Source organism: Papio anubis, chromosome 12 (assembly GCF_008728515.1).
Source record: "Papio anubis isolate 15944 chromosome 12, Panubis1.0, whole genome shotgun sequence".
NCBI classification, from domain to species: domain Eukaryota; kingdom Metazoa; phylum Chordata; class Mammalia; order Primates; family Cercopithecidae; genus Papio; species Papio anubis.
Window position 1 is genome coordinate 39,839,894 of NC_044987.1, and position 23,963 is coordinate 39,863,856.

The window sequence follows — 23,963 nt, forward strand, 5'->3', positions numbered from 1 at the left end:
GAGTAGGTACACCTAGAAGCAAAGATGAAGCCAAGATGGAGGCTCCTTTCTCACTCTCAAAAGGTGCCTCATGTGACCAGGAAGAACAGGTTTCCTGTGTTGAAGAGGGGGAATGTTAGCCTGCTTCCCAGACCCTCTGCTTATATCCCCAGCCTGTAATTGAATGATGCTTTTGGCATAGCAAGTGGGGAAGATCCACTGTTAGAATTAAAAGGGACCACACTGTATGCTCATCTCCTGCTACTTGAAGTGCTGTCAAGCACTACTTGACCAGCAGCATGAGCATCGCCTAGAAGCCAGTTAGAAATGTAGAGTCCTGGGCACCACCCCAGATCCACTGAATCAGAATCTGCATGTTAACATGTCCCCCAAGTGATTCACATGTACACTAATACTTAAGAAACATCCCAATCTTCTTGTTTTACAGACTAGAAAGCTGTGGCTAAGAGATTATGAAACCTGTTGGCAACAGTGACAGGTTTAGAATGCTGGTCTCCTGACATGGCAGCCAGGGCACTTGCAACCAAGCACTCTGACTTCTCTGACTTCCAGTCATCAGCCATCCTCATGATGCCTTCCACTGGCTGGGCTGGATTCAGCTCCAGGAGTCCACCTACCTCGGCCTGAGAGCAAAGGAGAAGGGCTAGCTTTCCATCAATGGCTCTCTCTGGAACCAACGTTCACTCCTGTCCATTAGAGCATGAAGAGAGTTGTAGTCCTTCTGCCCACAACACTTCTTCCTGCTGTTGTCTTATGGGGCTGGGAGGAGACCCAGGACAATGTACCCTGAGACTTGTGGACTTTTAGTTCATTCAGTTCCTAGGAGCTAATTTCAGAAAAGCAGAATGGGCCAAGAACTTGATGACATTGTCATCTTAGACACCTGCTACCTCCAGTGTATGAGTTCTCCTGTTTTAATGCCCTTTCTCCTATGGACACCAGTTTTTACACCAAAAGAATGCAAATAAATAAATAAAAATGAAAGGCTCCGGGAAATACGATTTTGCTTATAGAGATTATGAGACAGATCATTTTAAGTACATAAGTCCTTCTTTACATGTGGATCTGAAACTGAGCTTCTCTTTACTGACCTGTCACCAAGATCCTAATGGGAGTCTACATTTTAGTACTTTACAATAAAGTTTTGTTTTGTTTGTGTTGAAAAATAGTACTCCCTTAGGTTCTCCAATGAGAGTTTTTGTAACCTGGATAGATTATTGTAAAGAAATGACAAGGCCAGGCATGGTGGCTCATGTCTGTAATCTCAGCACTTTGAGAGGCCAAGGTGGGAGGATGGCTTGAGCCCAGGAGTTCAAGACCACCCTGGCAACATAGGGAGACCTGATTTCTACAAAAAATACAAAAATTAGCTGGGCGTGGTGGCGCATGCCTATAGTCCCAGCTTCTTGGGAGGCCGAGATGGCAGGATCGCTTGAGCCCAGGAGGTTAAGGCTGCAACGAGCTGTGATTATGTCTCTATGTTCCAGCCTGGGCAACAGAACAAGACCTATCTGGAAAAAAAAAAAAGACGAAAAAAAATCCCCCATTCTACCACCATGATACATTCATTGTTCAGTTATATCAGTTAGACATACAGGTTTATTACACCAAATAAAGGCAAGAAGAGAGCCTTTAAACATGAAAAGAAATGCAACTGGTTTTTTAAGGTGGGCAAAACTAAGGGGGAGAAGAGAAAGATAATGCATAATTTTTGCATAAAATATTAATAGGTTCATTTCTTCAACAGAAGTCTGGAAGTGGCAATGATTTGTCTCTTCAGGTTTCCAAATGCCTCTCTCCCCAAGTACTATGGCTGGGGCTGGGTTCTGTGCATATTTCTTGACTTCCGTGTCCATTGAGCAGTGTTTTATTTTGAAAGATTAACATACACAACTGACGTAGCAACTGAAAGTCCAGTTTTGGTATCAGAAAACAGTCTTTTAGAACTAATGTTCACCAGTTAATAGAATTTCCTCAGATGACTATGGCCTTTTTTTTTTTTTAAGAGCAATGCACCATGCAACAGAAGATGGGTATATTTTAATTGCAATGATTTGAAATACCAACTTCTTTTTTTTTTTTTTTTTTTTTTTTTTTGAGACGGAGTCTCGCGCTGTGTCACCCAGGCTGGAGTGCAGTGGCGCGATCTCAGCTCACTGCAAGCTCCGCCTCCCAGGTTCACGCCATTCTCCTGCCTCAGCCTCCGAGTAGCTGGGACTACAGGCGCCCGCCACCACGCCCGGCTAGTTTTTTTTTGTTTTGTATTTTTAGTAGAGACGGGGTTTCACCATGTTAGCCAGGATGGTCTCGATCTCCTGACCTCGTGATCCACCCGCCTCGGCCTCCCAAAGTGCTGGGATTACAGGCTTGAGCCACCGCGCCCGGCTGAAATACCAACTTCTGACTAACCTAAATCATGTCCACTGGGTGCCGCTAAGTCCATGCAAGTAAATTCAGATTGACAAGGAAACCACAGGGGATCTGAAGTCTTAGGATAAAGAGATGGAAGTACATGGCCAAACCAAATATTATAAGCACACAAGCCACTCTGGCCAATGCGCAAACTTACACATATTCAAGTAAATACTTTTAAATGAAAGTAAAATCACAGCACTTACTATGTGGTCTTGCATTAATATTTTTTCTGAAGGTACAACCCGGCCAGTCAGAGATATCTGGCTTCCAAAATGCAGTCCCCAGGTCTCTAGTTCAAAACGAGCATTGGTGTTCCTGTTGATAGAGTTGTTTTAAATCATTAAACGGAGGTATATTTACAACTTACTGAATTAGTCAGGGGCTGATTTTCTGTGTCTTCAGGATTCCTGGCTTCTGATTCTACTCAGCATATTTTTTCCCTGCTTAAAAGAATTATGGGACAACTGTGCTCATTTGGGATGTTCAGGAATGGGAAAAGGATTCCAGTGGGAGTACAGTGGTTAGAAAAATAAGCTTTCAAGCCAGACAGACCTGGGTTTAACTCCCGGCTCTAATGTTTAATAATATATGACCTTGAGCAAAGTATTAATCTTTAAGGCCTTGGTTTCTTTACTGGCAAAATGGAAGGATAATAAAAGTACCTACTTCGTAGGGTTGATATAAAGATGAAATATGATAATACACAGAAAGTGCTTACCATAGTCCCTGGCACATGGCATGTGCTCAAAACCTATGAGATATTATCATTCTTGATAACACACTTGTTAATAAAGAGATATTTTGGAGCCAGTGGAAGTGGAGATGTCTTTTGCGAATATCTGAATTTGTTGGGTTGAGAGTCGAGGAAGGACGATAAAAGAAGGGAACATAAGAATTTAAGCTTCAGAAGATTCAGGGTCTTCCTATTACCCTGTCTATCCTATGAGGAGAATATTAATATCAGCAATAATAACACTACTTTCTATTGTGTAGTACTTTCCATTTATAACTTAATAAGCTTTAATCATAGTTGATGTTTTAGCTCATGGGAGTATGATATATGATAACTTCCACTGAGCCATAAGCTCCTTGAGAGCAGCAACCACATATAGGACTCAGCACACAGTAAGCCAGGCATTTGCAGGACATGGAGGTGACCCCCACGCTTTTGTTTCCCTATTAAAGCTCTACCTCTTTTTTTAGGGGAGCTCCAACCTCTTCACCACTGTCTCTCAGGAATAGCTCACTATTTCCACCTATTCAGATTATGTCTTCTCTGGTCACACTAATTCCTTTGAGTTCATTATTTTGCTTCAGATACTAACTGCCCAAGATGAGATGAGTGAGGCCATCATTGGTCAGGAAACAGGGTGAGGTGGGTGGTATTACTGAAAGATGGCAGATAGATGCATCAGGAAGATTAATCCACAGTCACTATAAGGGAAACAAATGAGGAATCCCTTCTGAATTCGGTGTAAGTCTGAGGGATGTCCAGGGTAAATGACGTAAAGTGTATCCATGAAATAAAAAAACTATGAAACCACTAGCATGATAATAGAGGTCATGTTTACCATACAGAAGTGTTTGAGAAAAACCCTGAAGTGAAAAGAGCAAGTTACAAAACATGACGTACAGTACTATACCATTTCTCTTTAAAAAAAAAAATAGGATTAGGCCGGGCGCGGTGGCTCACGCCTGTAATCCCAGCACTTTGGGAGGCCGAGGCGGGCGGATCACGAGGTCAGGAGATCGAGACCATCCTGGCTAACACAGTGAAACCCAGGCTCTACTAAAGAATATAAAAAATTAGCCGGGCGTAGTGGCGAGCGCCTATAGTCCCAGCTACTCGGGAGGCTGAGGCAGGAGAATGGCGTGAACCCAGGAGGCGGAGGTTGCAGTAAGCCGAGATTGTGCCACTGCACCCCAGTCTGGGCGACAGACCAAGACTCCGTCTCAAAAAAAAAAAAAAAAAAAAAAAGGATTATATGCATTTGCAAAGTCTGAAAGAATATTACTAATATGATAATAATTGAATTATTAATTCAATTGTGATTCACTCATTTGTTAAATATTTACTGAGTAAACACACATACACACTCTTCTCTCTCTCCTTGCTTTGTGCTATGGAAATTTCCAAATCCTCCAAGAGCTAGTACTACTTTTAAAAAATTTTTTTTAAAAAAACGACTGTTGATCAGCAATATAGCCCAATAGAAATATAAAGCAAGCTACATATGTAATTTTAAATTTTCCAGTAACCACCTTAAGAAAGTAAAAAAGTGGCAAGTGAAATTATGTTTTAAATATATGTTATTTAACCAATCATTTCTAGGTGTGTCACTAGCCACATTTCAAGTGCCTAGCAGCCACACTAGACAGTTCAGTTTTAGAGGGTCAGAAAGGAAAACCAAGGAGAAGCTCAATTTTCCAATCACATGTTACAGCAAACTGTCAAAAGAACTGAAACACAGTCTGATAATCAGATAGGCAGAACCAGATGGCACAAAGGTATATCTCAAATTTAAAAGGCACATACTGGGGTTTTCCTAAAGTTCAGTCTGCTAAGGCCATTGTATTAAGAGTTGAGCATTCCTGACCCTGAATACTGGGGGCCTGGTGTTTCTCTGGTTGCTTTGTTTGCTTGGATGTTGTTGTTGTTGTTTACATTATAACCTTTTTCTTTATTCAACATTTTATCCGGACCTCAATGTATGAAACAGATGAAAGCAGGGCATGCGGGTAAAGTGAGCGTTATTCCTATCAGCATGGCTTCTCCCAACTCCATTCAACCCCTTAGTCCTGAGACATCTCACATGAAGGGCTGTGGACAGCACAATTCAAAAGCTCCTTGCTCTCAATCAATACGAATGAGACATTTCCTTCAAGGAATACAGTGTTACATGGACCATCTAATACTAAAAACTCAGCCCCAGGCAGGATGCATGCGGTGATCCAGCACCTCTGGATGTTGTCCACAAGCCTGGCCAGGCGCTGCTGCCGGCCTGAAGGAGGGAGACGTGTCTTTTCAGCCACAGCCTTCATCAGCTGGAAATCAGAGGTTGCCTGGTCAGTCAGCCCTATTAAATGCAGATGAAGACAAAGTGAGAAAATGAACATAAGCGACTCAGCCCATCGCAGGCCCAGTTTAAACCTTTCCGCTTGAATGCATTCACCATCTGTATGGCACAACCAATAGAAATGAAAACCATGTATGTCGTTTTAAGTTTTCTGGTAACCACGTTAAGAAAAGTCAAAAAAGAAACAGACAAAATTACTTTAAATAGTGTATATTATTTAGCCCAGTATATCCAACATATTATCATTCCAACATGTAATCAACATAAAACACTTATTGATGAAGTAGTTTCCTTCTTTTTTTCATATTAAGCCTTTCAAATCTGGGCTGTATTTTACAGCATACCTCCTCTCAGTCTTTTGGTAGAGCTAGTCCCAATTCAAGTGCTCAAAAACTCATGTGCTCCTGGCTATTATATTGGGTCCTGCAGACCTACAATATCAGAACACCATTAAGAATGAGCACCCCTTAGGCTGGGTGCTGTGGCTCACACCTGTAATCCCAGCACTTTGGGAGGCTGAGGCAGGTGGATCACCTGAGGTCGGGACTTTGAGACCAGCCTGACCAACATGGAGAAACCCATCTCTACTAAAAATACAAAATTAGCTGGGCATGGTGGCGCTTGCCTATAATCCCAGCTACTTGGGAGGCTGAGGCAGGAGAATCGCTTGAACCCGGGAGGCAGAGATTTCAGTGAGCTGAGATCATGCCATTGCACTCCAGCCTGGGCAACGAGAGTGAAACTCCATCTCAAAAAAAAAAATAAAAAGAATTGGCACCCCTCCCCTCAAGGATTATATCCTCATTAATCTTTCTTTCTTTTCTTTTTCTTTTCTTTCTCTTCTCTTCTCCTCTTCTCTCTCTCTCTCTCTCTCTCTCTCTCTCTCTTTCTTCTTTCTGACAGTCTTGCTCTGTCGCTCAGGCTGGAGTGCAATGGCATGATCTCGGCTCATTGCAACCTCCGCCTCTCGGGTTCAAGTGATTCTTCTGCCTCAGCCTCCTGAGTAGCTGGGATTACAGACATGCATCACCATGCCCGGCTAGTTTTTTATTTTTAATAGAGATGGGGTTTCACCACGTTGGCCAGGCTGGTCTTGAACTCCTGACCTCAGGTGATCCGCCCACTTGGCCTCCCAAAGTGTTAGGATTACAGGCGTAAGCCACAACGCCTGCCCTTCTTATTAATTTTTCTAATGGCAAAATAGATGTATCCGCATCATAACTGACTCAAGGAACACACAAATGCAAAATGTGGAAAGTCTTCCCTTCCCAGCCCTACCCGTTAGTCGAAAGAACATTGTTAAAAGTGCTCAAGGCCGTTATCCAGATTTTACTGTATAGTGAGGATTATATTATGAAAATTCATGCAAAAAGAACGTAAGGATCATTCTGGCACCGATCTACTGATATACCTGAAGAAAATCTAAGTCATATTCCTTCCTATACTAGTAAATTCAAACAATGGCAAAAAGAAACTTGGTTTTAGGATGATATCAGGGGTTCTATTTTACATCAAAGTAATACATGGAATATATGAGATAAAGGAAATAGATTCCAAAGGGCACTCGATTCCCCCAACATGTCTCTATTATTGAATAAATTACTTAAAAGGTCCATCCTCCATGGGTTAAATCAATGTCCTGGCATTCAGGTAACTTAAAGAGAGTCTGCCCACTGCCAAGCATCAGGGGCCGGTATCCAGGAGCCTGACAGAGGTATAAAACACAAATATTACCTGTTAGAAAGCAGAGCTCAGGTATCAGGTGGGCGAGCCGAGCCTCACTGTTGTCATTTCTCTTCCTCTTTAACAGACTAACAAGCATGGGCTGATTGAGGTCAGATAGAGTAATATCATATTGCTATAAAACGCAAGATTAATGAGGGAAAAGTCAACGTGGAAGCACCGCCAGGTGAGCATCCTTACATTCAACAAGGTGATCCTAACATATATAAAAATGTAACCAATCCCATGGTTACCTACTTATTGCTACTTTCTTCCCAGGACCTTTCTATCTGAGGGCCAGTTTTATTATTTTAATTATTTTTTCTAACACAACACCATTAAAAAATATCGTTTCCCTGCTATCTCTCGGTTTCAGCCAGATTCAGAATAGACTCCAGCTGGTTCTATACATAGGTCAATGACATCACTGGGACTGACTCAAAGCCAGCATTTCCACTACTGATGACTGAGGCAGACTGCCCCATGCTTAACAATCTGGCTCTAAACATCTATATTCATTTTGAAAATATCTATACACAAGCTGGAGGCAAGTTATATTGAGACAATCTCAGATTCCACAAAAAAGCATGACTGTCCTTACCTTCTAGGACAGTAGGATGTTACAGGGAAGCAGTCCTGAAGTCTGACAAATGTGAATTTGATCCCCAGCTCCTCTATTTGCTTGGACTGTGACACTGGGGAAGTGACTTAACTTTCCTTATCTATGAAATAAGGATAACAGTAGCTCACAGGCATCCTATGTAAACCATGAGCAAGGGGTCTGGTTTATAATGAATCCCTGGCAACTGTTAGTTCATATTCCTCTCCCTTTGCCATCCTAAACTTCAATTTCAGCATTCTCACCTTGGCAAAAGCTCATTTACCCTCCAGTGACAAACGTTACAATGAACACTCGTTTCCATTATAATTTGATCCACGTTAGTGACAGAATAACTGGAATTATAACGTATAAAATGCCTGGGTATTGTAACACTACCATCAATAATCACAATTAAAGAAGTCAAATGTGAGCATTTCTCTATTTCAAGGAAAACTTTGTCATTAAAATAAAAAACGAGTCAAGAATTTCATTTGAAAGCAGCAGGTGCAACTGATGCTATGGCTAAAAAGCTTGGAGAAGCCTTTATCAAGTGAGTTTGCATACATGACTCCATTAATTTAGAACACATGGTGTGCTTACTGTGTTCCAGAACAGCAGTGGATAAGAAGATAAAAGTAAAAGAGGCACAGTCCCTGCCTTTCTGCATAAATACATTATCTACAAAGCGAGGTCCACAGGAAGCACAAACAATGCATAGCGAAGCACAACAAAGGACAACAAACTGATGAAAGAGATACTATTATTGTCCCCTTCACAGATGAAAAAACACTGAAACATTAAGCAATCTTCCCAAGGCTCCATAACTGGAAATTAGCATAGCTAGGATTGATCTGTTAAGGCTCTGCTTGTTACACCACTCAGTACCGGATCCCCGGGCTGGAGTGGGAGGGGCAGGGAGGAAAAGGAGATGGTGGTAGTGACACAATTATGGCTGGTAAATCAGGGAAGCCTCCATGCAGGTGGAGACCAAGAGAGGACCTTGAAGAAAACATGGGAGTATGGAGAGTCTCAGGTAACAGCTCCAGCAAAACGAAGGCATCCTCCAGGAAGAAGGACTCTACCTGGAGCATGGCCAAGAACTCTAGCCCCTAAGCTGCTCCCACAAGGCAAATTTGACCCTTTCCCTTGACCCAATTTTCTTAGCATTTGAAAATACTTTGTATGATAAGATAAAATAGAGAAATATAAAGGTCAATATCAGGATGTCTTCCACTTTGAAAACTGACTACATAATAATTGAGTCTTTCTTTCCTGGGACGGGGAGGAGGGCATACTAAAAGTTGCCACAGTGTTCTTTCTTTTCCTCCCTAATTACAATATCTATGCAGTGAAGCACAACTCATTTCAAAAAACAGTGACTGGGATTTTTACCATGATTCCCGTTTCAGAATGTCACAGGTCCTAAAATACTTCTGTTTAAATGAACAAATTTAATCATGCAAGAAAGAAGCCCTAATGTTTAACAAACTGTGGGTTTCATAAACACAGAACACATTTTATGCACAAGATGCTTTGCTAGATACTATGCATCAAGGATTAGCCAAACGCCATCCTTGCTCTCCAAGGAGTATGTGTTCAAGAAGCAATGTGATGAATGCACAGGTACTTAGAAAGGAGAACAGCTTGCTCTTCTATGTGTGTGACAGAAAGCAAAGCCAGAGAGGACTTCACACTTGGCCTTGAAGCTAGGATTTGACCTAGGGGTAAAGGAGAAAGGTACAGCGTGGCTTTCTGCAGATGCCTAGTGAACACATGCAAAGGCTAAGGAAGGTGTAGGCCAGTGAGTGGATGGGGGATAAAGGCATAGAGTGCATAGTAGGGATGCTGAGAAATATAAGAAAGAAAGAGGGGGCCAAACTATGTAGTACCAGAGAGGAAGAAGCAGAGGATAGAAAAGGAGGAGCATGGTCTCTACTGTTCTCCCAGTGCTCACAAAGTGCAGGCACACTTCAATGCTCTGTGTGCATAATTATCTTGTTCGGTTCTTACACTACACCATGAAGGTAGACAGATAAATTTCCTTTACACATGACACTCTGGGTTTAGTGATTTACCCAGGGTTACACAGCTGGAGCCAGACCATCTTACTCAAGAGGTTATGCTTTTAATCAGATTTCTGGGCAACACTTCAGAAAGATCTCTCTGATGGCTGTGAGCATGAGGGATCACAGTGAGGAGAGAGCTAGGGCATAAAGAGTGATGGCAGGGGGAGGGGATCCACGAGATGGCCTGCATTAATGCAGCGGGAAAAGGGCTGGAAAAGAGAAAATTCACGGATAAAGGATACAGAACTCGCCTTGGTGACAAGCGAATGAGGAGGTTAACGTGAAGAAGAGGAAGAAAGCAAAATCCTTCCTGTCTGAGCTACAGAATTTCCAAGGAGAAACAGGAATGGGAAAGACAATGAATTCAGTCCGAATTATATTAGTTTGAGATGCCTGCAGGGTATTCATGCAAATATGTTCTGGAAATGGAGATGAATATGTAATTTGGGAATGAGGGCAAGGCAAAAACACTATATTTGAGCCATCTCAAAATACAATGAAAAGGTTCTGTATGAGGGAACCATGGTGAAGAATGGTTCCTTTGTGGGGAAGGGAGGAGGAAAATGTCAAAGGAGAATAAGAGAGAACAACCTGAAAGTAGCGGAGAGCCGCAGGGATGTATCCCAGGAGTTAAGGAAGGAAGAGATCAGTTCCAGCTGATGGGAGAGGTCACAGGTATCAAATGCACTGAAAGCCCTTTAGGATAAGAACAGTAACTGAACTTGACCCTTCTAGAACTACTTCTAAAGCAGCAGAACTGGATACCAGACTGCTGAGGTTTCAGGAAGGAAGAACGGGAAAGGTGCTTGGAGCTGGTATAAATGACTTTCTAAAGTTAGCTAAGGAGAAAAAGAGAGCTTTTCCTGAAGGTGTACAATGATCAAGAAAGGGTTTTTGGATTTGTTTGTTGTTTTAACCTGAATATTACTATACATTAAAGAGAAGGCACTTTCCAAAGGAATTGAACATGGAAGATGAGGGGCAGGGATAATTGTGGCAAATGCGATTAGAGTTTCCAGAGACAGCAACAGATTCCATCAATAGTTTCTTGAGTATCTAATATGCGCAAAGCACTGAGCTAGCCCTGGGTCTCCAAAAATAAGGAGCCCCCTCCCCAGAGCTCAATGTCTAGGATGGGGCTCAGACCATTCGCGTGGTGCCTGTGATGACCTGATACAGGGAGGGGATCCTGGGAGGAATGCTATAGGGCTCCCTTGAGACTTGATGGCTGAGCTGAGTTCACAAGGGTGTCTAGTGTTCATCTGGCTGTCAAGGGGTATCCAGGAAAAGGAAGCAACATGTGTGAAAATGCACAGGGGAGAAACCGAGTCATGGAATCACAAGAGGCAATTACATCAGAGTCAGGCAAGGGAGCAGGGGAATGGGAAGAGATGAGGCTTTAAAGGCAGCATTTGGCCACATCATAAGGAGCCTTGAAAACTCTGCTAAGGGGCTTAAATGTGGTCCTAAGGCAATAAGGAGACATGGAAATGTATTAACGTTGGGAGCAGTGTAATCAGATATGCGTTAAAGGGAGATTACTCAGACTACAGGAAGAAGGAAACAGGAGATAGGATGAGGGTTAACAGGAGACCGGGATGGTGGGGATGAAGGAGAGAGACAAGTCAGAGAATCAGGTCGGAGGCAGACTCAGCCTACAATCTGGGGGACCTCTGAGACTTGGAATAAGTAGACTTCTCTGAGGTAAAAGGAAAGGAGATAGAGATGAATGAAGGAAAGTCCTACCTGCTTGTAGTAATCCACATAGGTGATCTCGGTGCCATCCCGCTTCTGAAAGGTGTGTGTGGGCTTCACTGACCAGTCAATGTCATCAATGGAGTAGGTTCTGTTATTGTATCTGGCAAATATAAAAAGTCTTTAAGATTTTTTAATCATCTAACATAAGCAGCTACTTCACCACACTTTTAATTCAACACATAAGATAGACTCCAGAATGTCAGAAATTATGAAAACCATATAACAAGAATATTCACTTTTTAGAAAATACTCAGCTCTTATCTGAAAAGGGCATTCCTTAATAATTTCATATACAGGAAGACTTCTGTCTACATTCCAACAAAACCTGTGGGGAAGTCCTCAGACCACAGTCTGTTTTTCTCACTGATAGATACACTAATTTCAGGCAAATCATTCTGAAATGTTGAGAGGCTGAAGCATTGCTCAAAACTTTCCCATTATCTTCTCAGATAATGGTGTTTCTGACTTCCCAGTAGTTTTTCTGATAAAAAAGCACCAAAAGAATGCCAATCAACCCACAATGCTGGTGTCTTGCTTAACTTCCCCGCTAGGGCTGGCTCTTGGCAAAACTACAAAACAGGTTAGCTAAGATTACTCTAAGCTCCTTCTCCCCTTCAGCACTGTGTAGCCTGGACTGTCCTCTCAGGATGACCCAGCCTAGGGGCAGAAACTACCACAACAGGTTTCTCTAGAGCTCTTGATTCTTTGCAAGATGACTTTGAAATGTGATAAGCTAATCCATCAAGATCATGACAGGAGGATAAGAGGATAGCCTTCTCATACCAAGTAGTGTGGAATCCAGCCAGTCCCAGACCTCTGCTATATATCCCAGAAAACAAGTTTAAGTGGAAATTCTAAGCCAGAATAGAAGGCTAACAAGTCCCCTAAAAGAAGTATTCTTGCAGCCGTAAAAAGGAACAGGATCATGTCCTTTGCAGGGACACAGGTGGAGCTGGAAGCCATTATCCTCAGCAAACTAAGGCAGGAACAGAAAACCAAACACTGTATGTTCTCACTTATAAGTGGGAGCTGAACAATGAGAACACATGGACACGAGCAGGGGAACAACACACACTGGGGCCTCTCGGGGGATGGGGTGAGGGGGAGGGAGAGCATTCTGAAAAATAACTAATGCATGCTGGGTTTAATACCAGGTGATGAGTTGATAGGTGTAGCAAACCACCATGGCACACTTTTACCTATGTAACAAACCTGCATATCCTGCACATATATCCCAAAACTTAAAATAAAAAAATTTTAAACAGTATTCTTGGACTAGCAGCAGTATATGGTGAGCTTTTTAGTACTCAGGAAGTCATCTAAATTTTCCGTGTTTAACTCGGTTCAATGTGCAATGAAGGCAAATTTTATATACATAAACCTAGAGGTTGCAAAGAAGTAAAATGTGGTCTCAACTTAAAAAGACTCCTGAATCAAATAAAGAAGGTGAGACATGGAACTAAACTTCTGTCCTTTAAAATGAAATAAAATGGCCATAACAAGGTAGCCATAAGCAAAGTGCTATGGGAGCAGCCCAGGGGAAGAAACTGAGTAATTCCAACTGAGTAGGTAAATGGGGATGTCAGAAAAGCTAGGATATGAGAATTGGGCTTTGTGAAAACTGAAGTTTAAAAGGCAGAATTTGGGGTAGGGAATCCAGGCAACTGAAGTGAAGTGAATTGAACTGAACTGAAGCAGCAAAGTGCAGAACGTTGGGGGTTAGAATAGAGTGGCATTGGGGGAAAGGAGGGTACAGCAGGTGAGAATTTGGAATTACGTCAGCTTGTGGACAGTCCAGAATGCCACACAAGGATGTGTGAACTCTAGACAACAAAACCACCAGGTCTTCTAAACAGATGAGTAAACAGATTAGATCTGTGACATCAGGCCAATACTCCAACACTATTTCTATTCCCAAATACTATCAATGATTGATTTCTGAAGAAAAGTTTATTTAGACACAGGCTTGTACCTTGTAAGGACAATGAGCCCTATTAGCTGCTTCTCACACGTCTGGGTGAAACAGGACAAGCCAGTTCTTTGACAGAGAGCAGTCATGAATTCCAGAACCGTCTCATTCCGGAGGACCTTGTAACTCACATCAGCGCTAAACAGGAGCTTGCTTTCAAAATATGATACAGAAATGGCAAACCCAGGCCAAAGGGATAATCTTTAAAAACAAAACAGAAAAAAAGGAATATTGTCAATGTTATACCGGAAACACAATAAAGACTTTTAAATGGTGATTTTCTGTTCTAATTCTCGAGGTCTTAACAAGATAATTATTTTCGGCCGGCAGTGACAGCTCCAAGCCTGTAATCCCAGCACTTTGGGAGGCACGAGGCCGAGTGGATCCAGAGGTCAGGAGTCGAGAGACCATCCTGGCGAACAGGGTGAAACCCGTCTCTACTAAAAAATACAAAAAAACTGCTTGGTACATGTAGTCCCAGCTACTGGGAGGCTGAGGCAGGAGAATGGCGTAAACCCGAGCGGAGCTTGCAGTGAGCTGAGATCCGGCCACTGCGCTCCCGCCTGGGCGACGACGAACTCCCATCTCAAAAAAAAAAAAGATGATTGTTTCTTTAGTTTGATTTCTTCCAGTTGTTGACTGAAATCTTTCTTTCAGCTGCAGTGTCTTTAAGCATACATTTAGAGTAAAATACCTTACTGTAAAGCAGTTTCTCAGCCTTGGCACCACTGACATTTGGAACTGGATAATTCTTTGTTAGGGACCGTCCTGTGTACTGTAGGATGTTTGCATCTCCCTGGCCTCTATCCAGCAGATGCCAGTAGCAGCCTCCCAGCTGTGACAACCAAAAACGTCTCCAGACAATACAAAATGTTCCCTGAAGAGGAAATGCCCCTGCCTAAGAACCATAACTGTAGGAATAAGATGTTTATGGAGTGATCTGTCCCTGCAGGAAAACATCTAGGTTCAGAAAAGCACCCCAATTCAAAGGAGAGGGTAGTGGATAGATTTAATAATGAGATTAAGAAATACAGAAGTGATATCACAAACAGATATACAAGAGAAACCAGAACACAGCCTAGTTTCTTTCCATATAAACTTAAAAATCTTGAATAAGAAGTTACAGAAATGACATGAAATAATAGACTAATATTTAAAAAAATAATTCCAGGTTATATTTTGTGGACTATAAGTAGTCACTGTGATACTAAGCCAGCCTCCAGGACAGGCATACGTGCTGAGCACCTAGGGCAGTTTAGTACAATCTGCACCTATGAGATTTTCTAATCCAGGTGGACAGATTAGTGACAGGGACGAACTGGATGCTTCATAGAGAGCACACTGACACTCTGAATGAATATATGGAAACTGTCATTTTTCCTCCACCAGGCAGAAGGCCAGACACCCCACTCCCATTTTCTATCTTTTATGCACTTCTCCCTTTATGTATCTACGTTTGGGCTACCAGTTGCCTCTCTGTCTACAGTTTGACCACAGTATTTTTGAGAGCTAAGTAACAACCAGTTGAAGACATAGCTGACCACTTTCCCTGAAGCCTCGAATTCCCAGTTTAGGGTAGAAATTCTGCAAGTGTTCCTAAGGATTCTATCCTTCACCAGAGTTGTTTGGTTGGCTTCTCTTTCTGACCTGCGCTGCCCTGACGATTTCATGTCAACCACCTGGCTGTGCTAACATCCTTTCAACAACAAAATGAAGCACCAACTATGTGCTATAGCACAATGCAGCTCATCCTGCTTTCATTATTACTTATTACACACAGAAAATTCAGTTTCTGAATTCCTTCTAGGATTTATGATAATTATCCATCACACTCATATAAGAAACAAAGCTGCTAGCTTCACGTTCACATGCACCATTTTATTCAAAAAAACTTGAAAATTTAAAAAAAATCATTACATTTCATATCACAGAGTCTCTCACAGGAGGCAAAAAATAGTATAATATTGTATCATAAATTATGTTGCTCACATTATAACAATTTTGGAGTAACAGAAAATATAAATAAACCTACTTGTGCTGGGGAATTTCCACTGGCTCTGAAGGATTATAGAAGTTCCGTCCAATTTGGTACATGGACAACTTTTTGAGGATCCTGCAAGTATATTGTTTTGAATTTTTGGTAAATATCAGTCAGTAACAGCGTAATTCTAAGTTCATACCCTTGCTGAACATAATGTTAAAAATATATAGGAAATACAGACCTCCCATTCTCACAGCACTGCAAGGTTTAGACACTAAATATACATAAGAATGTTTATAAAGAACTGTCACTTCTTCATATTTGAGAATACTACAACTGAAATTATTTTTATCTGTCTGGGTTTAGCTGCAATGACAAATATGTGGCCAATTAGCCATTACGGCTGCAGTAGTAACATTTTGGTTAGCTTAGATAGGGTGAGATAAGCCATGCCTTCAGGCCTTTTTGACCTCTTCTCTATTTGGGGATGAGGAACTTATTTCTTTTTTTTTTTTTTTTTGAAATGGAGTTTCACTCTTGTTGCCCAGGCTGGAGTGCAATGATGTGATCTCAGTTCACCGCAACCTCCGCCTCCAGGTTAAGCAATTCTCCTGCCTCAGCCTCCCAAGTAGCTGGGATTACAGGCAAGCGCCACCACACCCAGTTAATTTTGTATTTTTAGTAGAGACGAGGTTTCTACGTGTTGGTCAGGCTGGTCTCGAACTCCTGACCTCAGGTGATCTACCCGCCTCGACCTCTCAAAGTGCTGTGATTACAGGTGCGAGTCACCACGCCTGGCCAAGGATCTTATTTCTAATGAGGCTGCTCAGGCTCCCCAGGTGCTGCCAAATGACCATGGCTGTGTCTTCAGCAAGTAATCCTGGTCACCTTAGGAATCTGACCTACATGGGGGTTTCAAGTCAGGAAACAAGGGTTCCAATTGTGATTCTGGCTGCCAAATGTCACTGAGCCTAAGCCTCCTTCTCTTAAAAATAAGGATTTTAATAGTACTTGCCTCAGGGTGCTCTAGTGAGGGTAAAGTAAGATAAAAGACAAGTGAAAGAACTTTCTCACTGAAAAGCATCTTCCAAATGTCGGTATGCAAGACTGGCTTCTGAAGAGCTGATATGCAGTAAGCTGAGGCTCAAATATGACCAAAAGGTGCTGGACAAGACATCTGACTAGAATTAGAAATCAGGACATGTGGGTGGGGGAAGTTCCTTGATGTGCCCTTACGACTCAGGAAATCCCCAGACTTCCCCATCTTCATTCCTTCCAGAGGCCACCGTTGAACAAAGGACTTGCCTGTAAGGTTTCTAACAGATCATCTTAATGATCCACAGTAGCAGCATGTAAAACAGTGGTTCTCAAGCTTCAGTGTATCCTAAAAATGTGAATTTTCAGGCCTGTCTGTGAACTTCTGTTTACTAACTAGATTCAGTGAGGGTCCAGGGAGTATGCCTTTTACGGAGCTCCACTCTACCCCTAAGAAGACGTAGGAGTATGTGATCCTTAGACCAGTCTTCAGAACACTGAAAAGCTGAGTTACAACCATGTAGATGTGGGGGAAAGAAGTGGGCTGAGGGTGGAGCCAGGGCAGAAAGCAGACAGTGATCTTCTTTCCTAAATTAATCAGCTAGGAGAAAAACAAATTGTTCAGTTTATTAAGTCAAACTTACGAAGTTTGCTAAATGAACTTTTAAGTCTGGGAAGAGACACAGAAAAAGAAGAAGAGGAAAAAGGTACCCTCCCTGCTACCAGTGAGACAGCAATAATCCCCATATCATTTGTCTCAACTTAGGATAACACTGGATGTTAACAGTTTGTGCCACTGAGTGGTTGTAATGGGCTGCGTTGCACATTATTGCTCATGTACGAGAAAGTAGGTGAGAAATTGCCCTAACGGTGGCATCGCTGCTGGCACACTGCCTACAAAATGGTCGATTATTTTAATACCCAGGCTTTCTGCTGAAAGGTATCATTAGCCCAAATTAAATTCACGTTTCCAGTGCCTTACTTTCTGAAGATGATATTGAAGACCTGGATGCACACGGGAGAACTTGATGGCAGCTCCCTCTTCAGGGTGATAGTCATCTTTATAGTCTCGCCTCTTTGAGTTTCACTTGACAATTCTGTGACCTGGGAAGAAGAGGTACTTAATATGCACCCTAGAAATTAGCCCCAAGTGTGCAGAATGCGGATATGATAAAGCCATCACAATATAATATGCATTAACAAAAACAAAACCGCAGGTGTTAGTATATGAGGAGTAATCTAATCATCACATTATGTTCAGAGGGCTTTTTTTCTCTGTATCTTGCCAGTCCTTAAAAAACAACACATCCCTCTACTCCCTAACTTCTTAAGGGAGAATTAAAGCCAGACTCATGGTTCAAAGTTTGGTCCGAAGAGAGTTCTAGAGTAGTGGTTCTTGGTCTTTCTAAGGAGCAGGAGGGAGATGGGTCACAAATTACTTTAAGAGTCTGATAAAAGTTACAGATATTTCCCAATAAAATTTTACACACACACACACATATATATATATATACACACACACACCAAAACAGTGTACATAATTGTACCCATTTTCAGGGTATTCACTGATACTCAGAAGCCCACTAGTGGACTGTCCTGCCCATCCCAAGTTCATGGATTCCAGAGGACAGCCTCCCAAAGTCTGCTTATAATGCAGAAGAGCAGAGAATAAGAAAGAAGGAAAGAAAGGAGAGACGACAAATGAGATGGAAAGTAAACATGGGGAGAGAGGAATAAGTAGTGGAAATCAGAACAGATCAGAAATCTGATTTTATGAATTGCTGAAAGGTCTAGAGAAATCCTAGAGTCCTTATAGCCTGGAACAATGTTCTAGCAATATAGCGAATGCATGAATATGATTCTATTACAGCTCCCACTAAATTTAAAGCTTCTTGAACCAGAAAGGACTCAGAATAGGTTCTTGAAATAAAGGAATATATAAATCAATCAATAAATATCAATCAATGATCATGGATTTTTCAAAGGGATAAGGAATTAGATAAAGTCAGCTAATCAGCAAGCATTTATGTATTCTGCCTCTACTTTCTACAGCTACAGTATGGATTTAACCACTTTTAGGTTGCATCAAGAATATAGGGCAGGAACCAGTCATTGCATGGAAACAAAGAGAAACTGATCTTTTCACAGGGATGTAAGATTTCATCGAGATAATTTCTTGCTTCAGATAAAACTGTACAGAAATCAGAGATGGACAGCTATAGAAAGAGCTCATCAACATTGAGAAAAATCTGGCAGACAGAAGGGATGCCCAGCTCTCAAACTGCTGCAGGGGCTTTAGGACAAAGTATTAAGACAACAAAGGATGTCGGGATGAGTGGTTGAGGGGAGGTGGCAGCAGATGGTCTCAGGAACTACATTTTCAACAACCACCTAAGATCAAACTCTTCAGCCCCCCTTGTACCTCTCCCACCAAACACCCACTCCTCCTTCACTTCCTACATCTCTTATTGGACTTCTGACCCTCCAGTCCCCAGGCTGCTAACCTCAGAGTAAACTTTCACTTCTCCTCAATTCACGATCTAATCAGTTGGCAAGTCTTACTGTACACCAGGAATGTCTCTGATCTATCTCAGCTGTTCCAATACCATTATTTACTACAGTGCTTAAGAGCACATGATATGGAATTGCATAGACTCTGGTCCTCTGCCTCTTACAGCTGGTGTGATGTGGAACAGCTTTCCCCATCTCTAAAGTGGTACTGAGTCTAATTAAAGTCACAGGGTTGTGACAATTAAATGAGATAATGCATTGATTTTATTTCCATCCATTGCACAGGCACTCGGGAATTCAAATAGCAGCACTTTGTATCTCTGTTCAGGCCCTTTTGACACCCTGCCCACACTATTTCAGTGGCACTTTATTAATCTTCCCACCTCCTTCTGTAAACCATTCAATAGGATGTGATCAGATTAACTGTAATTTAACACAGCTGCCATAGAAACACTCTCTCAAAGTCTTCATGATCCATGGAAGAGTCTCTGTTCCTTGGCAGGACATTTAAAGTTCTCTCTAGCTTTGAAATCACAACCTCCACACCTTCCTGGCTAAACCTGAATGAGCAAGAGTTTCTAAAGTATGGCCCTCACTTCCTATCATTGCCTCTTCTGCCTAGGAATCTCATATCTCCCATTGTCCACCTCACTGATCAAAATCCTAAACAAGGAATCATCACTCTCATTGAAGTGTCCTGCTAGAAATAAGCTTATCTTTCATCAAGCTCTCTATGATAATCTTGGGTAAGATATTTAGCCTTACTAGGCCCCAAGGGTGAAATGAGATCATGCTATAAAGAGCCTGGCAGGCCGGGCGTGGTGGCTCACACCTGTAATCTCAGCACTTTGGGAGGCTGAGGCGGGTGGATCACCTGAGGTCAGGAGTTTGACACCAGCCTGGTCAACGTGGAGCAACCCTGTCTCTACTAAAAATACAAAAATTAGCCGGGCGTGGTGGCAGGTGCCTATAATCCCAGCTACTTAGGAGGCTGAGACAGGAGAATTGCTTGAACCCAGGGAGGCGGTGGTTGTAGTGAGCCAAGATCATGCCACTGCACTCCAGTCTGGGTGACAAGAGCAAAACTCCACCTCAAAAAATAAAAAAATAAAAAAATAAAAAGAGCCTGGCAGAGTAATCTGGTAGGTGTAATTGGTAGCAGCAGTGGTGGTAGCAGCTACTTGTGGGACACAAAGATCTGCTCGAGAGAGATGTTGGGGATAATCTGGAGAACAAAGAAGGACAGTACTTAACACCTAGTAAGTGCTCAATAAATGTTAGCATAATAAAAATACTAATTATTATGACACTTATTTCATTCTACCTTACATAGTATTTATTTGTAAAGAATTTTGATTCTAAATTGAAATTTTGGAGAACAAGTACTCTGTTTTATTTATCTTTGTTTGCTCCATGGTCTCAACACCCTGCCAGGTTCAGAGTAGGCTCTTTATAAGTATATGAGAGTGGCAAATAGATGTGAACACGAATAGCAATACCAGTCTGGCTGCAGATGTACAAATGGGGCCTGGACAGGGAAAGGTTAGGAGGTAGCTGAACAGGACTTCTGGAACTCCTAGGAGTGCAATGAGTCAACTAGTGGCCGAGATATTTCAACTTAAATAAGCATCCTAGGACATGTGTAGGGGATAGATGGGGATGCAGAATTAAGCCTCAGTCAATACCAAGATCAGAATAAAAAGGTGAAAGCAGCAGTATCTCCAGTAGGACACTTTCTTTTGCACTGTAACTGGGTGACAGGTCATATGTTTATAAGGAATAAGACAACACTATTCTGTTTAAACCTAGTATCCCCTATACCCAGGAAATGAAATAAACAGGCCTGATTTATCACACCATGTTTTTACGGTCTATTTTCTCACTTGCCTCCTTATTAGGCTCCGTCCCCAGCAACAGAAAGGTGTTTGACACATACTACATGCTCATTTTGAATGAGAAATGAGTAGTAGTAACATATGCTTAGCATTTGTAGAGTATAAGTTCTCTATTCTGTTTAGGTACAATGGAAGTAAGCTGAACACTTCAAGAGTAGTATTTAATAATTTCAACATATCTAAATTTCTAAACTAGTGCTAGAAATGTATCTACAAGAACAAGATCATTTTTAATGATAACAACAGACTTGAAATATATCATTTAAGTATGAGAAGCCATATTAGCATGCTATCAACATCTGGTCATAGGACAAAGAACTGAAGGATCGATAAAAAATTATGGTGAATAAAAATGTTTCTTAATTTACAGATCTAGATTTTCTAAGCCATTAAATTTAACCATATGGTATAATTTTAACGTTCCATATCCACTGCAACAATCATTCAAGCAGCTCCTATAAATCTCAGGGTCTCATAAAAGGCAAAAGGCCCAAGAGTGCTTAGAAACACATTTCTTGAGAAAATTCAAAGAGATTTACGTAGAGCCTAAAAATTTAAATCTAAACTATTGGTACTGAACTCTGCAAACAGTTGAACTAAGGGAGTAAGATTTCTAAGGGATAGAAGCATAAAATGTTAATCCAATGCTCTGTTTTAATTTTTCATAGAGAAATTGGTTCTTTTTTCCTTGTAGTAATTGTAACATTGTTTTAGAACAAAACATATGATGAAAATATACATACTATATTTTAGCACTGGAGATGTTAAATGTATAAAAAAATGGATAAAGGAATATGAAATACACAATAGCTATTTCCAATGGTTGCATTAAAAAACACTTTAAAAATTGACATAACTCATATTTCATATGATAGAGCAAGTCGTTAAATAAATGGCAATTCTAGAATCAAAAATTGATGTAAAGTTATTTGGACATACAGGCACAAGGGTGCAGGAGCAAAAAAAGGTAGAAATAATTTAAAGTTCTGAAGCCATAGGCCAAATGGTGTTTCTTAGTCTTGCCTACTTTGGGAATTTTTTTTTAAGATGCCTATTTCAAGGACACTTACAGCTCTTATTTTTTAAATACCAGACCAGCTTCGTAATTAAGAAATCAATTACTAGTGAAGTCTTAATTAGGAAGTCTTTTTTTAAGCTCTCAGGCAGGGGAACAGGAAAGAGGAAAGGAGTGAATCACTCATTGCAATTGTCATGAAAATCAACTAATCTCTTAAATATATAAGTATATATAAGGGGACTTCAAAAAGTTCATGGAAATATGTATTATGAAAAAACTATGTATAGATTTCAAAAATTTTGCAGCAAAATAAACTCATACTAACTTGTACTAAATTTCTGCACCAAAATAAACTCATACTAACAGGATCCAGTGTGAGGCACTAAAAATAAGATCAATTTGAAAAGAGCCCCTATCAGACCAATATGAATTCTGCTAAGATTGAAGGAAGAACAGATATCAAATTTTTGGTGATACTTGGGTAGAAAAATGGCAAAATCATTGATGTGTAATGAAAAGTTTATGGGAACAATGCCACAAAGAAATCAGCAGTTTACAAATGGATAACTCATCTTAAGAAGGGATGAGACAATGTTGAAAATGAAGCCTGCTGCAGACCACCTACACAAATTTGCAAGGAGAAAAAATTCATCTTGTTCATGCTGTAACTGAGAAGACCAAAGATTAACAGCAGAAACAATAGCCCACACCACAGACATCTCAATTTGTTTAGCTTATACAATTCTGACTAAAAAATTAAAGTTGAGCAAACTTTCCATTCTATGGTTGCCAAATTCATTGCATTCAGATCAGTTGCAGATAAAAGCAGAGCTGTCAATAAAAATTTTATATAAATGGTATCAAGATCCTGAAGAATGTCTTCAAAAAATTGTAAGAGGAGATGAAACCTGGCTTTACCAGTACGATCCTGAAGACAAAGCACAATCAGAGCAATCGCTATTGAGAGGTGGAAGTGGTCCAGTCAAAGCCAAAGCCAGCTCATCAAGAGCAAAGGTCATGGCAATAGTTTCTTGAGATGCTCAAGACATTCTGCTTGTTGACTTTCTGGAGGGCCAGAGAATGGTAACATCCACTTATTATGAAAGTGTTTTGAGAAATTTTGCCAAAGCCTGAGCAGAAAAATGACCAGGAAAGCTTCCCTGGAGAGTACGACAACAATGCTTCTGCTCATTCTTCTCAACAAACAAGGGCAAGTTTGCAAAAGTTTCAATGGGAAATCACTGGGCATCCACTTTACTGCTGATTTGGCTCCTTCTGACTTTTTGTTTTATAATCTTAAAAAATCTGTAAAGGGCACCCATTTTTCTTCAGTTAATAAGGTAAAAAATACACTGCACTGACATGGTTAAATTCCCAGGACGCTTAGTTATTTAGGGATGGACTAAATGGCTGATACCATTGCTTACAAAAGTGTCTTGACCTTAGTAAAACTCTTGGTAAGAAATAAAGGTAGTTTTTAAAATTTTTACCTTTTAATTCTATTTTTCCACAAACCTTTTGGAATCTCCTTGCATATGTGTATATATATATGTGTGTGTGTGTATATATACACATATAATAAACACACATCCACATATACAGTGAAAAAACTAATCATACTATACCTTTTCTTCTAGCTTTTGTGACAGAAAAAGGATGGCACCATCGAATGCTTTTGCTTTGTTGGAAAGTTCACTATGACTATAAAGTAAAGCAATTCTCAGCCTTCTAGATGCTAAATCTGGAACATATGTCACATGGTACTGGTATAGCTGCCAGTCTTGAGGAAAATCTAAGTTAAAGAGGTTTGTAACCAGTTTCACAGGTATTCCACTGGAACCTGAAGACGACAAACAAAAAATAATTTTTAAATCAGGAAATCACATCATGTTAATATTAATCACTTCATTTAAAA

General features: G+C 40.9%; 1 protein-coding gene and 1 long non-coding RNA gene across 2 annotated transcripts in view; one reads left to right on the forward strand and one right to left on the reverse strand.

Annotated features, from left to right (window-relative positions):
- The window catches only part of LOC103877822, a 136,851-nt gene extending 135,895 nt beyond the window's left edge, over nt 1–956 (forward strand). Inside the window, exon 4 of the long non-coding RNA XR_002517171.2 lies at nt 428–956. This is a non-coding gene — a long non-coding RNA (uncharacterized LOC103877822). The remainder of the gene's footprint in view (nt 1–427) is intronic.
- The window catches only part of PIWIL4 (piwi like RNA-mediated gene silencing 4), a 49,489-nt gene that overhangs the window by 17,600 nt on the left and 7,926 nt on the right, over nt 1–23,963 (reverse strand). Inside the window, exons 4-11 of the mRNA XM_003910564.5 lie at nt 23,674–23,888; nt 17,607–17,728; nt 15,641–15,721; nt 13,612–13,809; nt 11,628–11,739; nt 7,227–7,350; nt 5,375–5,492; nt 2,619–2,730 (exon numbers count right to left, since the gene is read on the reverse strand). Coding sequence (XP_003910613.2) covers nt 2,619–2,730; nt 5,375–5,492; nt 7,227–7,350; nt 11,628–11,739; nt 13,612–13,809; nt 15,641–15,721; nt 17,607–17,728; nt 23,674–23,888 — 1,082 coding nt within the window. The remainder of the gene's footprint in view (nt 1–2,618; nt 2,731–5,374; nt 5,493–7,226; nt 7,351–11,627; nt 11,740–13,611; nt 13,810–15,640; nt 15,722–17,606; nt 17,729–23,673; nt 23,889–23,963) is intronic.